Below are 15508 nucleotides of genomic sequence, written 5' to 3'. Positions count from 1 at the left end.
ATTTCTAATAGCTCAAATATTGTTTACCTTAACATTCACTCATAAAAATTGAATCTGAATTTTCCATCACTTGGCAAGAATAATTAAACTGAAATGTGCACGTTTTATAAAGATTTTAAAAGTTTTAGTTATTGATAGACCTTTATTTTATTTATTTATATGCAGTGCTGAGAATGGAACACAGTGCCTCACATATGTCAGTCAAGGACACTACCCTGAGCCACAGTCCCAGCCCAAAATGTGCATTTTTAAAAAGTGATTCTACATACTTTGAATCTTATTTCTTTATCTTAATTAGTAACATCTCTAACATCAATATAAATGGTCTCAAGATTTTAGACAAACAATAATATTATTATTATTATCCCACCAATATTTATCAGAAAAGAACTTTGGATTCATACAGAAAATGGCAATACTATAAATCTTTTAAATATAGTTGGAAAATTGTCATAAATCTGAAATAAATATTTAAATATGAAGTAGGTAGTGTTATTTGATCAAGGAAAAATAGACAACCTTTAACTAAGTTCTCATATGTAGATTTGGAAAATACTTTCAATAGACAAGCAGTTGATATTTGGCAAATTTATATGAAATTTGTATGACTGCATCTTAAAATACAAGCTTAGGTATTTAAATCAAAATGCACTCCTTTATGAGGCAAATGAACTTACATAAATTAATCAAACAGCTTTATTTATTTATTTAAATAAGATATATTGATAGCCATTTTATTTATTATTCAAATAAAACAGAGTGGCTACAATTTGCCATATTATAAAAATTTTGATCATGATAAATATCTTGCCGGGGGGCAGTGGTGTACATCTATAATCCCACTGGCTTGGAAGGCTGAGACAGGGGGCTCATGAGTTCAAAGCCAGCCTCAGCAAAAGTGTGGTGCTAAGCAACTTAGTAAAACCCTGTCTCTAAATAAAACACAAAAATTTGGGCTGGGGATGTGGCTCACTGCTTGAGTGCCCCTGAGTTCAATTCCTGGTACCCATACTCCAAAAAAATCTTAATATATAATTTTTTAAAGTAATGCTTTCAAAACCATGTAGCATTCAGAATATAAGTTCTAACTCTATATAATCAAGTATACTTTGTAATACTTAGTTCATTATTACCTTGAGGCAGTTCAAGACACATTCTATACTCAAAAGTATGAAACTTAAACTACCTAAAGAAAAGATACAACAGGTAATACAGATGGGGTATTGTACGGGAATTTTTCCAATTCATCATTTGATTTTTAATTGCTTTATTATAATGAATCAGAAATATTCCATCAAGAAACACAGCTTCTAAGATGAAAATTAGATTTATTAATACATTATTTTACTAAAATTACAAAATTTACAATTGGAAAATTAATCACCTTTTATAACATACCTTTGAAACTACAAATAAAGTATACAGTTGGATAAATACGCAGTATGTTTACTATTTACACTAAAAGAAAGATGTACAAAATTAAAATAAACACATTATGCCCCTAATATATTTATAACACATCAGGAATATTAACATTATATGCTTACTGATTTTGTATACAAGTTAGGAACTTTGCTACTACCCAGACAGAAATCATCAAGAACTTTTGTTCTTTTCTTCTCAAGTGTGAAATCTGATTCTTTTTTTTTTCTTAATAAATCACCTGTTGAATTATTATACTAAATTCAAATTAGTCCTAAGAGAATATTTGTAAGGCATCTGAGTTTCAACTTGCAATCAAATTGAAAAAATTCCATCATTTATAACAAGGAATTGTGTTAAAAATAAATTGTAAAACCAGTTAACATTCAAGATATGCAAGGTATGGGGTTGTAAATAAATCACGATTTGTTGTACATTTTTACATTATGTCTGCAAGAAACTCTTGGAACTATAACTTTTAACATTACATCAACTACATATATCTTTTATTTAGTAGGTTAAGATGAAGAGACAGATTGAATTCCAAAGGAAAGATGTAGGAGACTGCGCTAATGCAAATTTTGTGAGAGTCAAACACAAATATACTGATAGGTATACTCCCTCACCCTAATGAAATAAGTACAAAAAAATACACCCTTGGTGTATCTTAGTAACACTTGAACTTCAAATGATATTCCCAAATAAAATGTTTTTGATGAACATTTTTAATTGATAAGCACATTGTTTGGTAAAATTAATACAAGAACAGTTCTGAAAATAATGAATACAAATTTTAAATAGTTTGCTGAGGAAATGTTGATATTTTCTGTCTAAATTCAAAACACTGAATAATTTGGAGGTGTGGCTTTAAATACTGCCCAACCCAAAATCCTATAGTAGGACAGATGTTAAAGCAAAATGTTAAATAAAGTTAGAAACTTCAGGAGCTTCACAAGTAGGTATGCATCTGCATTTAAAGCCAAGAGACCAACCTGACAGATTACAGGTACACATGGAAGTAGAGGCCTATTGAAACAAGTAACAGCGTGTTGTTACAAAGAAAAATGAAAAGCTTCCTCCTGGCATTTATTTTTATGAGAAATAAGATAAATAGGATGCATTCTAGAATTAGCTAAATGAAGACTAGTTTGCAGAGTTGCAGAGCATGAGACAGTGAATTACATGGCCAGAGAGCAGAAGTAACAAAGGATGGACAAGGGAAGTACTTTAGAAGGGACCACAGAGCCTCATCTAGAAAGATCACTAAAAAGGTCTCGTTGTCTTCTGCTCCTCTTCATCCATCTTGACAGCACATACTCTACTAGGAGAAAACTAAGGAGATGTAAACAAAAAGTTAATGGGTTCAAGAATGTTGGAAGCCTCCTTCAGGAATGATTAAAAGTCACATCTCTCTTAGCATGTGGAAAAAAGAACAAAAGTCAAGCTTCCTTCTAGATCTTCCACTTCATAGCTGTGTCTTTGGGCTAGTTACTTAACCTCTTGAACCTTTTTGCACATCTGTAAAATAAGGACTATGATAAGCTCCTTGCAACCTATGGGGAATAAAAGGCCATGGTGGGCACTAATTCAATGGCAACTTGTCTTCCTATTGATATGTGTTAGGTTATTCCAAACAAGCAATGTTTGTAACTCTCTAATAACCTTTTAAAATCTATTTTCCATTTCCTCCACAGATAAAAGCTTTAATGCAGACATTTACCCCAAGCCCACGATTTTTCTTCCTTCGGTTGCTGAAACAAATCTCCATAATGCTGGGACATATCTTTGTCTTCTGGAGAACTTTTTCCCTGATGTTATTAAGGTATATTGGAAAGAAAAAGGAGGTGATAGGATTCTGGAATCCCATCAGGGAAATACCATGAAGACTAACAACACATACATGAAGATGAGCTGACTAACTGTGACTGGAGAGTCAATGGATAAAGAGCACAGGTGTATCGTCAAACACGAGAATAATAAAAGAGGAGTTGATCAAGAGATTCTCTTTCCTGCAATAAGGAAACGTATGTACATTTAAATGTAAACATAAATTTCCAGAAAAAAAATTTGAAAGGGAATACCACATCTTTCCTACCAAGCATTAATGAAATCAAGTCTAAATCTTTCTTAAATATAATAACGTTTAATGGCAGAATATATATCCTGTGATTTTCCCCATAGAAATGAAATGGTACATAATTTGGAGAAAACTCTGAAAAAGTTATTTCAGCTTTCTCAGCCTCAGTTCAATATTTATAGTATTAAAACTATAGGATGTGTTTTATAATTTTTATGTGGACTATATGAAATAAGACAAAGTATCTAGCAACTCAATACTTGTAAAATATTAAAAAGAAGTTTCTACTTTTGATGATTTTACGTGATTTAGAAATCAAAACAATTATGTATATTTCAGAAATGTTCTATGAAGCAAGTAAAGTTGCCTACTTCAATCTTGCTATGCACAGGTTAACTTACAATGAGTTTTTAATTGAAAAAATGATGCTCAGACAAAAGAGCAGGAGCATGGCCCAACACCACCAAAAGATTTGGAATAATCTTAGCCACTGAAGTTCTATGTTAGCTTTAAGTATTTCTGATTTTTATTTTATGTATCACTTTTAGAAAGAATTTCATAATTTATGCTTCAATGAGCCTAACGTGTATGAAGATACTCCATTTTTCCATGACGAATTTCTCCTTCCATTGGTAAATGTAGCTACATAAACATTTCCTGTTCTATTCACATATGCCAGGCCTGAGTTGGAATGTGGATGAATATTCTAGAATTAGTACTGCCAGTAGGACGTATTGCAGTCAAGAGAGAATCCTTTTTCCCTGTCACTTAGGACCACATAGGACTCAGGCACGATGTCCCAAAGGAATCCTTTGGGTGCAGTGAGGTACATATTCAACAAAGATGGGCAGAAGCCTGAATGTGCAGAGGCCTTGCAGTGGTCCAGTGACTCACTACATATTCACAGTCCTGAGTGTTAAACAGCAGTCCAAAAGGCCTAGTGGGCATGGAAAGCAATCTCTTTGTAATTTTCCCTGTGGCTCCGAGCCCCTATTATGCCAGCGAGAAACTGGCACGTGGCAAACGGGGTGAAGAGCTTTGCCATAGTCCATCCCAGTTTCCCAAGTAAGCCTTCAGTCGCTGGGACCCTAACTTTCTGCAATCACTACTGAAGTCTGAACAGTTGCCTGGTTTTCCCTGGAGCTATGACAAAGATCAAATGAAATGCTGTTAGGAAAAAAAAATGTTTTCTTAAAAAAATAGAGCATGGATTCAGATATTTCTATATTTATTGTACTTACATCCTTTCCTAAAATCAACTAAACAAGAATACAAAACCAACCCCAATTTTCTGTTTTCCATGCTGAGAAACAGAGGGGAGGCAAATATGCAAACACAAGGTTAACTTAACCACTGTGCATAAGTGTTCAATTAGGTTCAGATTGTTCTATTGATCAGAGAAAATTAAAAAGAATATTAAGTTACATGGTGATGAATCTCGTGTAGGAGAGAGGTTCCAGTTTAATAATAATTTACTAGGCACTGATTTCTAAAACAAATGTTTCTCATGGGCTTCTCTGGCTCCAGAGCTAAGGAGAGAGCTTTTGTCAATGTCATCTTTTCCAATGCTGCTTTTTGAAGGTTCTTTTTTGTTTTGGTTTGGTTTGGTTTGGTTTGGTAAAAGCTGAAAAATAGCACATGGAAATGAATTAATGAAGTGATTATTTTGAAGGGAGATAAAATGGTATTTTCATGTTTACAATAAGCTTTGAGAGAACTTAAAGAGCACATAGACTTTATTACTTAGGAACTGTACTTTCTTCTATTTACCTCAAATGATTCATGGTAAAAATGATTTTCATTTATCTTTTAGTGAATATATCACAAGGAAAGAGATACACTTTTTTTCAAAAACAATTTTTTTGTTGTACATGGACACAATACCTTTATTCTATTAGTTATTTTTATATGGTGGTGAGGATTAAACCAAGTGCCTCACACATGCTAGATAAGCACTCTACCACTGAGTCACAACCGCAGCCCCTAAGAGATACACTGTTTAGATCCATTACAGTCAGTTTTTAATGGTATTTTCAATTCAAATATAACCATACTGATATTTTATTTCTAGAGACTTACCCCTAAGACCTATACCTCAACTCCATTTTTAAAATACACACAAAAAATAAGTCAATGTTCAATAATATTGCAGAGTGTTAAGTATATTCATATAGACAAGAACATGTCTAGTAGAAAAAGAAGCAACCAAAACAACCATTGTCTATATACACACACACTCACATGCTTTAAAATAATGGGCGTGAATAATTGAGTGATATTTGTTCTTATTGCTTTTAGTTGTCACCACTATGAATCCCAGAGAAGCCGATTTGAAAGTTACAAATGGTGAGTTTTAGTGTGTGTTTGCCTTCACCTCATTCGATATCATTTTCCCTCCTCTGATCATCTTAACTTCTGAACTTCATCACTTATGACAGAGAAATCAGAATATCTGGTTGTTCCAAAATGGACTGAGTGTCACTTTAAGTTGTCCTTTGTTTCCTTGGCATCATATTAACACAGTAAACTACAGACACTGGTATGAGATGACTGTAAATAAGAGGATACAGCCATAGGCTCTGAAGCATTTCAACAAAGGGACTTCATTCATTCATTTGTCTACTATGTGTAATGACTGGGGAAAGAGTGATAGCAGATTACTCTAGTTTTGTTTCCTAGCTGTGGGTAAATACAACTGTTACTCTGAGTTTGATTCTGAGAACTAAAAATGTGATTGGGCCTATCTTTCTATCTCCAGAGAGAATGGCACTGAAATGCTCAGCACCTATTTTTTTTTAAAGGCATTTTCTAAGAATACTCAAGATTCTAGGGGATTTTCTTAGTGTCCAGAGTGGTGGAATTGTTTGTTTCTGTATAAATTATTTTCTCTGTATTTATATGCAAAGTAATTTCCACATTTAAAAAAAAAATTCCCCTCGATATCTTCAGATATTTACCCAGCAATTCACTGATAGGGCTCTTGGTTAGTTATGTAAACCCTTCAAATTTTATTTCCTCATTCATGACATGAGACTATCAATAATGCAACTCAGCCATGTGTAGTAGTGTGTGCTTGCAATCCTAGTTACTCGTAAGGCTGAGGCAAGATGATTGAAAATCAAGACCAACTTCAACAACTTAGTGAAACCCTGACTTAGAATAAAATTTTAGAAGGACTAGGGATAGAGCTCAGTGATAAAGCAACCCTGAGTTCAATCTGCAGTAACCGCCCCTGCCACAATACAACTCACTCAAGTGTGACTGAGGATTTAAACAAGATAATTCATGTGAAGCATTTAACACAGTGCCAAGCAAACAGGGATCACTCAATGTATATGAACTTTAATTAATATTGATATCGTCATGCCTACAAACACCAAACCTTCAGGAAATCGTGTGCGTGAACCAGGAATATTGGGGATATGCATGATTTGGAAAAGTACTAAGCAGAGGAAATTTCTCTAATTGAGACTCCTTCAAATGTGCATGATTCTGTCATTGACTCTAAGATTGGACAGATTCATTTTAGTGTAACATCGTATTAGGAGTGTGAGCAGAAACCTGAAAAGCAGCTAATTCTTTTATTTTCCCACTGACATATTTGTGCCTACTTGTGAGGAGCTTTGAGTAAGGAGGAAGATCAGTCTTGGATATTATAATCCAGTTATGATAAAAAAGGAAAAAAAATTATTTCATGAATTTCAATATCTGTGTGTGTGGAAAAATATTATATGATAGCTGCTCAATTATCTGGAATCAGACTATTTTTGGAACTGTGGGACTCAGTTTTAATGATTATGTCTTCTATGCTTCCAGAGATGTGTGTATATTTATTTACGTGCATATAAATACGTGTATGTGTACACATACATAAACTTTCAAATAATAGACAAGAATACTTGACTCAATCTTGCTCTCTTTTCTTCTAGCTGTCACCACTATTAATGCCAGAAAAGCGGATCTGAAATGTGAAAGTGGTAGGTTTTAGCACGTTTGTCTTCGTATCATGCTATACAATATTCCTCCTCCTGAGCATCTTACTTTTTGAACTTCCCTCATGTAAGTTAGAGAAATCAGAATGATTAGATGTGTCAGTATAGACGGAGTGACATTTTAATTAATCCATCATTTCCTAGGAGTCATGATAGATAAATACAGCTCTCACCTTAGGTTTATTCAGAGAATTAGGAATGTAAAAATTCCTATCTTGTGTCATTAGAAAGACTTGCACTGAAATGCTGAATCTATGGTTAAAAAAAGAGAGAGTGGAAAAAAGAGAGAGAAAAGGCTATATGCTAAGAATAATTAAGATACCTGATGATGCTACACCATTTATAATTAATTCCTCATTCATAAAATGGTTACCGTCCATGATTGAACACACTTATGTGTCACTGGAGATGCAAACAGTGTGGAACATTTAACAGTGCTTGGCACAGCAATGGTCACTCATAGATATTAACTTTTGGTTGACTGTCTCCAGTGTTGATATTGAAGTTTACCCATATCCAGGTACATACAGTCAAATAATGGACATGATAATTGACTTCTACTTGCTCTTATTTCTTCTAGTTGTCAATACTACTGAATCTGAAGCTTATTTAAAAGGTAAAATCATAATTTTTAGTGTGCGTTTTTCTTTATCTCATGCTATAGCTTCTCCCACTCCTGGTGATTCTAACTTTTGAACTTCCTTTACTTAAGGTAGGAAAATCAGAATGGCTGGATTTTGCAGAAAAGACTGTGGATATTTATTTAATCCATCACTTCCTAGGCATTATACTATCATAATAAACAATGTGTTTTCATATGAGACAACTATAAATGAGTCACAAAGCAAGAAATTCCAAAGTCAAGACTCTGAAACACCATGGACATATATGTTTGGGTGGGAAGATGCATGGGCTTTGGAGTACCACAGACTAGACTCTATTCCCATTTTGTATAGGCTACTATACAGATTAAATAAGACTAAAATTTTACATGCAAATTAATTCTTAACATACTCTGTGTCATTCAATTAATGGTTAATGAATATTATATATTATTTGTACTTAGAGACAGGTTGGGGTAAAGAAATTCTAAAATCTAGTTATCACACATACTTTTGTTCCCCATTGACACATCATTAAACATGGATTCTTACTTTTAAATATTAGGAAGGTTCTAAGTAAGTAAGGCAAATATTGGTAATCAACTTGACTTACAAGCTAAACCTTGCTCTTGGTGGTTTGGGTGTGAGTAGTAGATGTTGACCTTTGGGGTTTGGTGGGGGTGGTGTCACTTCAGTGTAGGTCACCAAAAATAAACATCTATGGAAACTTCCCCCATGAAGGGTCCTATCATGTCAAAAGAACAAGTGAAACTAATTGCCTGACTTCTCTTAGATGCACTAAAGCTGCAGCTCACAAACACCTCTGTCTACTGGACCTACCTCCTCTTACTCCTCAAGAGTGTGGTCTACTTGGCCTTCGTCACCTTCAGTCTGCTAAGAAAAACAGCTGTCGGTAGAAATGGGAAGAGTACCTAACAAATGGTGGCACAACGGAGTTGTGTTGTGTTCTTGGTTTATTGTCCTGAAGAGTGTCTGCCGAGAACCTGGCTAGGTTTGCTTGCTGGGTTACAGCTCCTTGGGTTCTCACCTGTATAATTCTGTCACTATTGCAGTAAGGGTTACTCTAACCAGTGGGCAAATGGAGCATCTTCACTCTGTAACAATGAGTAGCACTTAGTGGCACCTAGTCCCTGTGTTTCTAGTCCCTATCAGCCCCTCCAGCCAGCCCAATCATCTCAACCTTCGTGGGGCCAATGGACAGCTTCTAGACACATCCCTTAGTGCCCTTTAACCAGAGACCACCTTAAAGCCTTCCATTCCACACATCCTGAAATTGCCTTCTTTGCTACTTGAATTCTGTTCTTTATTTTTCATAATAAACACAACAGTCTACTTTGGGCCATGTGGACTTTAATTTGATGGAAATAAATTGAAAGTTCAAAGTGACAAGCAGCATGACAACTGAATCTTGACTTCAAGCCATGGTTATTAACGAGGATCCAACACCAATTTTCACTTCTATCTCTGAGATGGGAATTTTAGGGCTTTCCTAGGGGCACTGGCTCCAAAAGGAGTCAGAACCAAATGGAGAGTCATATTACTGCTCTTTTAAAGGTAACAGATTGACATTCATTTTGCTTAAAACATTCCCATGAAAATAGGAAAACAAGACTTGCACTGTGTGTGCCCAGCTCTGTACCAGGGTTTCACAAGCACTGTTTCCTGGTCCTCACAATACCAATGTAAATACTGCACTAAACCACAAGAGGCAGTGAGACAGAGGAGTTGAGGATATGGATGAAGGATCCAGATAGCTTGGGTTTCAATCCTGGGTCTGGAATTTAGTGTCTGGGTGACCTCAGAGACTTGCAATCTATGTGCCATAATTTCTTCCTATAAAATGAAGTTAGAAAACCCTGTGTTATAGAATTGTATGGGTTACATGAGTTAGTAATGCTTGGTTCAGGCAAGTCATCCATAGCATTTGTATGTGCTGAACTCCAGAAATAGTTTATAACACATTTATATACCAGCAAAGCACCAAGGATGATCTGTTCTCAATTTTCTGCAGAGGATGGGTGGAATAGAGCAGGGACTTAGCTACTACCGTGCACCAAGCAATCCAATCCATGAATCCTGTAAGAGTCCTTCAATGTAGGCACAATTATGGCCTACAGTCTATAAAGTCACTAGTTTTTTAAGTAATAGTATTGATTTAAAGTCAAGTCCAGTGGAACCTAGTTTGTGTGTGTGTATAATTGCCCCAATATCATGTCTTCCTTTTATCCACTATCAATTTGGAGAAACAAAACAAAATCAAACACATGCATTCCTGCTTTACTAACGGCATCCTACAATGAGTCAGAGAATTTTCTTAAAGGTTTGTGAGTACATCTGTTTTCTCTTCATATACATACTAATTTCCAATTTGTCTTTCCTCTTTAGATAAAATTGTGACCTACTCTGTAATCACCATAATTTGTCCCCTAGCCATAGAAAGAAGCTCTGCCTTCCTTTTTGAGAGTGTGTGTCCTCTTGTTGGGAAGTAGGCTGAGCTTCATGTACAAGAGGACCCTTAATGGTTCTCTCTGGACATGGATAGTATTGTGATATCCTAGCTCCTTCAGTAGAATTACTGGGCCCTAAGGTCCTCACAATCACCTTGAGGAACATTCTAAGGAATCCAAGAAGGAGGTAGGTTATGCAACCTTCTTGGTCCAATCTTTTCCCCCACAGCACAACTACCCCTTATAGAGAAGTCCCATGGCATGGTGGAAGGAATCCTGGACCAGAAATCACATTTCATAGCCAGTTAGAGCCCTGGCTGCTCAGTATGACTCTAACTAGCTATACCATTTGCTCCTTTTATTTAAAATGACACATAAAATTTGTACATATTTGTGGAAACACGTGATGGTTTAATGCATGTATACATTGTGTAAGTTCAAATAAGGATAAGCATATCTATCCCCTTGTACGTGTATCATTTTTAGTCATAAAAACATTCAAAATCATTTTTCTTTACCCTGTGATATAGCACATTATTATTATAGTTTATTCTCACACTATGTTTATCCATCCTTAGAAGAATGTATTAAAATTGAAGATTACAGTTTCAAATTCAGTGATTGACATCTCAATGAAGTAATAATAGCAACTGCTTTATAATGCTTACTACGTACCAGGTGCTACATTAACTACATGTCCCCTCATTTAATTCTCACAAACAGCCTAGGAGATATGTACAACTATCTGTTTTACACAAGGGGTAACTGAGGTGGCAATGGCTGAGGAACTTCCCCATAGCTATAGAGGGAATAATCAAAAAGGCTGGCACTTGAAGCTAAGCAGCCTGGCTTCAGGAGCCCTGCCCTCAAGTTACCCTTTAGAAAATTCTGTATCCTCATTACCTTCCTGTATTTCCTCTCCAGAATGCTGTGCTATTATTTTTATTAAAGGGCTAGAAGCCAACTGCCACGTAATTTTTCATGCTGAGAAGGCTTTTACACACTGATCTCTCATTAACCAATAGGCCTTCTATGATTCAAGTCCATGGCACATGGCTGGATGAAATACAGACTAGAACATCAGGTTATATCCACAGGTGTTTGATGAAAAAAAACTTGAGGCAAAGGTTTATACAATTCCAAATGAAGACAGTCATGTCTCAATAGTCATTGTAGGGCTAGAGTAATCCATACATTTCCCAAGTATAAGGAAAAAATGATGAATAAAACTTCATATGTTCTTTTTTTAATAATTATTTTTTAGTTGTAGTTGGACACAATACCTTTATTTATTTTTTATGTGGTGCCAAGGATTGAACCCAGAGCCTTGCACGTGCTAGGCAAGCCCTCTACCACTGAGTCACAACCCCAGCCCCTCATATGTTCTTAATTATTTTACAAAAGAGAAATTTTCCAGGCAACAATTCTCAAAACTTTAAGACTCGCCCCTATTATGTTTTGTTTTGTTTTTTTTTTTTTTGTACCAAGGAATAAACTCAGGGACACTTAACCACTGAGCCACGTTCCCAATCCTTTTGTATTTTTTATTTAGAGACAGGGCCTCACTGAGTTGCTTAGCACCTCATTAAGTTGCTGAGGTTGGCTTTGAACTTGCAATCATCCTGCATCAGCCTCCAGAGCCGCTGGAATCACAGGCATGCGCCACTGCACCTGGCCCCTGTTATGTATTCTCTTCTATGATTTGGAATTATTTTCTTCATAGACCTCATTGTTTGAAGTCTTTTTGTCTAGCAAATGGGCCAAATTAACAATAGCTGAATTTCTCCATTCTATTACTCAAAGTCCTATATAATTGCCAACCAGAAAATTAGAGGACTAAGACATAAATTGATAAAAAGCAAGATGATACATAATTCACCTGAAAGGCTATAAACTCAACATTCTTATGAACCACGAACACTTACATAACTGAATGCATGATTTCCATTATCTTCTGTTAGACTATTTGTTTGCTGTTTGATTTCTTTGAATTAATAGGAAATACCTACCATGTAGTGAGCATCAAGAATTCTGCAGGGAGGTCCACCTTCTCTCCAATGTCTCAACTGCACCACCATACAGACATTATGTCCATTTCACTACATCAAGCCAGATTTCAGAGGCCCCAGGTTAATCACACTGTAACCCTAAAATTAAATATGCCCAGAGATAACCAGTAAGCCACAGTATTAAATATGCCCGTGTTGAACACTAAATAAGCCCGAGTCCACATGATTCCAAGTCTTACTGGACATCTGTTGCTCTGTCCATTCTACCTACGGGTCTCTCTGTCTTCTTGGAGCCCTTGAGAGTCACTGAGACATACAGCTTATCACAGGCCGGGTATAGGAACTTATAAACAATGTTCGGTGATCCTAAAGTACAGCCTGGTTTGAGACCAGCAAGTGACTTAAAACAACTCCAGAACTCCAACATAGCTGTCGCAGATCAAGCCACAAATGGTCATCATCCTAGAGAGAGCACAGCACCCATATAAGGAACATGATTCACCTGGAAATTGTTTACACTATTTGATTCATCAGTTATCAAAGGAAGCAAAATATATATGCTAAAATTATATGCAAGGATAATTTTATGTATAGCACTACATACACTAGCCACAAATTAACACATATGTCCAATAAGAAATTAATCAAGGATGTCAAATGACAGACAAATACACGTCTTCACAAATGCAAATTCCTTAAAAGCAATGGAAAATAATCAGGATGTTAGATATTACAATATAATATTGTAATAAGATAAACTTACTGAAATCATTATATAATACATTCACATGGTGCAAACCCCAAAATATGTTACTTTAAATTCCTGTGAATAGGAATATATATAAACATATATATGGGTGTATATTCCCATTATGCTTTCCTACATATAGTATATATTATTCTGCACTTTTTCATTTATAAATTTGAGATCTCATTTTATGCATATATATATTTAGAGAGCCAGAGGTATTTCCCTGGTGAACATAAATTACATAACATCGGTTTCCTCTTATAGGCCCTTGGTTTATTTATTGCTACTATGAATAACCAGTTTTATGTCTATCTGATTGTGTGCACTGCCAACCTGCCCTCCAGAGAGCCCCACATGGCTTGCCTATCTGCATGTATATGAATTTGTGAGTATGTTGTCAAACATCAGGACTTTGTTAACCTGACAGGTGAAAAATAGAATCTCATTGAGGTTTTAATTACTGTTTTCTTTCTCATTATGAGTGAGGATAAACATCTTTTCATTTAACATCTATTTATGTAACTTTGCAAAGTTCTGGTCGTCTGATTATTTTTACTACTGAGTAATAATACTAAGAAATATGATACTTGTTTGCTCTGTGTGTCTGCATTTCTGTAGGAAATGATACAAATATTAAATGTATGGTAGGTGATTAAAAATAGTGTATATTTTTCTATATTAATGAAACCTTTTAAAGTTAGAAAAGTTTAAAAGTTTGAATTTAAAAAATGTCTTATTTTTTAATACTGGAAATGTTTTGCTCATTTACAATCACCTTTACTTTCTGTGAGACACATTCTTTGGAAAATAAACAGAGATTCCCATTATGAAACAAAATAAGAGTAACCAGACTCAAAAAGATCTATTCCTTGATGTACCTGCTTTGACCATGACTCCTTCAGCCAAATACTCCTCCCCCTGTTCAGAGATGCGGAACCCTCCCTGCCCTGGGAAAGCAGACACAAAGGCAGGAATCTTTGAGATCACTGAGAGCTTTGTGGGCTGACATAACTGGCTGGGCACTAAGCAGCCTCCTCTGTGTTTTCCAACCTGAAACCCTTTCCTCCCCCATGCAGCCCTGAATTTGAGCAGTACAGAAAGGGAGAGCTCTGGTAGTGGGGGACACAGAGTGGGTGGGGGATGGGTGCTGGTGTGGCTGATGCTGTTTTTAGTTTCTCAGGTTTCTTTTGTTTCTATACTCTGTCAAATGTGGTTGATTCAGGGAAAAGGCTCAAAGTCAAACCGACTCTACTTGTTTGTGTATCAAGAGGTAGCTGAGGTGTTGGAAGAGTAGTTGAGGGCAGTTAAACCACAACCAACTTTGCTCTGTTTCAGAAGTCTACAGCTTGTCGGAAGAGGTATCTGAGTTCACATAGTGAGACTAAAATGGGACCTGCTCTCCCTGCTGTGATCTAGGGACAAAGGAAGTGCTTCATCTACCCAGAGCACTGGGAATCTGATGCCAGGATTTCTCAGACACTGCATCTTCTGTCCATTTTGACACTGTCCTGAAGAATGGAGAAGAGGTCATGTGTAGCCCCAGGGAACTCCCAACATTCCACCAAGTGTCTGTGCTTTTCCCAGGTACTTGATTTATGGATGCTGGTTGGTACCTTTCAGTTTACTTTCTTGGTGTAGAGAGTGACACAAGACCAGTGTACATGAAGCCGTTGGCAGAGGTACACAAAGATGTGGGCAGTGGCAATGTGCTTCAGGAACTCAGATACAGAACCACGGGAGTTCTACTGTGTAACTGAAAGTCATATGCTGGACAATGTGAAGTCCATCTACAAGGACAGGATGACTTCAGAGTCAACCTAAGCAAGGCTCAACAGAGGACATTAACCTGAGATAAAAAGGTGATTGAGGTCAGACAGAAGAGTGTTGTTCAGCAATGTGAGCATAAAAAGAAAATGCTTCCACCCATACCCTTACCTACCAGAATGGCTCCCCAGGATACCTAGTTTCATCTGTCCACTCCCGGGGGGAAATATAACTATTTCTGAGATAATTGCTTTAAGCTCTCTGTCTGACTTCATGCCATATTGCAATTATTCCATCATTCTTCTTGTTCTATGCTCAAACCACATTATGAGTGAGAATAATTTTCCTAAAATGATTGGCAGCCCAGCACTCTACTTCCTCAAATGATCTCATTTGGGGAAATACTCTTCCTGAAGATAAATT

General features: G+C 36.1%; 1 protein-coding gene and 1 gene segment (V, D, J or C); one reads left to right on the top strand and one right to left on the bottom strand.

Annotated features, from left to right (window-relative positions):
• Positions 1-9452, top strand: part of LOC107146182 — a 29583-nt gene extending 20131 nt beyond the window's left edge. The window contains 5 exon segments of the C gene segment in view: positions 3117-3446; positions 5798-5845; positions 7429-7476; positions 8072-8107; positions 8887-9452. Of these exon segments, the coding sequence occupies positions 3117-3446; positions 5798-5845; positions 7429-7476; positions 8072-8107; positions 8887-9029 (605 nt within the window).
• Positions 4711-15508, bottom strand: part of Stard3nl (STARD3 N-terminal like) — a 69605-nt gene continuing 58807 nt past the window's right edge. The window contains exons 9-10 of one of the 3 annotated variants that reach the window (XR_007341704.1): positions 12571-13032; positions 4711-5123 (exon numbers count right to left, since the gene is read on the bottom strand). The gene's annotated coding sequence lies outside the window, so the exon portion shown is untranslated. Of the gene's footprint in view, positions 13033-15508 lie in introns of all 3 variants that reach the window. The other 2 variants (XR_007341705.1, XM_015490233.2) reach the window with 2 other exon arrangements.

The sequence above is a fragment of the Marmota marmota genome, unplaced genomic scaffold (genome assembly GCF_001458135.2).
Source record: "Marmota marmota marmota unplaced genomic scaffold, marMar, whole genome shotgun sequence".
Lineage (NCBI taxonomy): Eukaryota > Metazoa > Chordata > Mammalia > Rodentia > Sciuridae > Marmota > Marmota marmota.
Note: the sequence above shows the minus strand (reverse complement) of the source record. Positions and strands in the feature narration are given on the sequence as shown.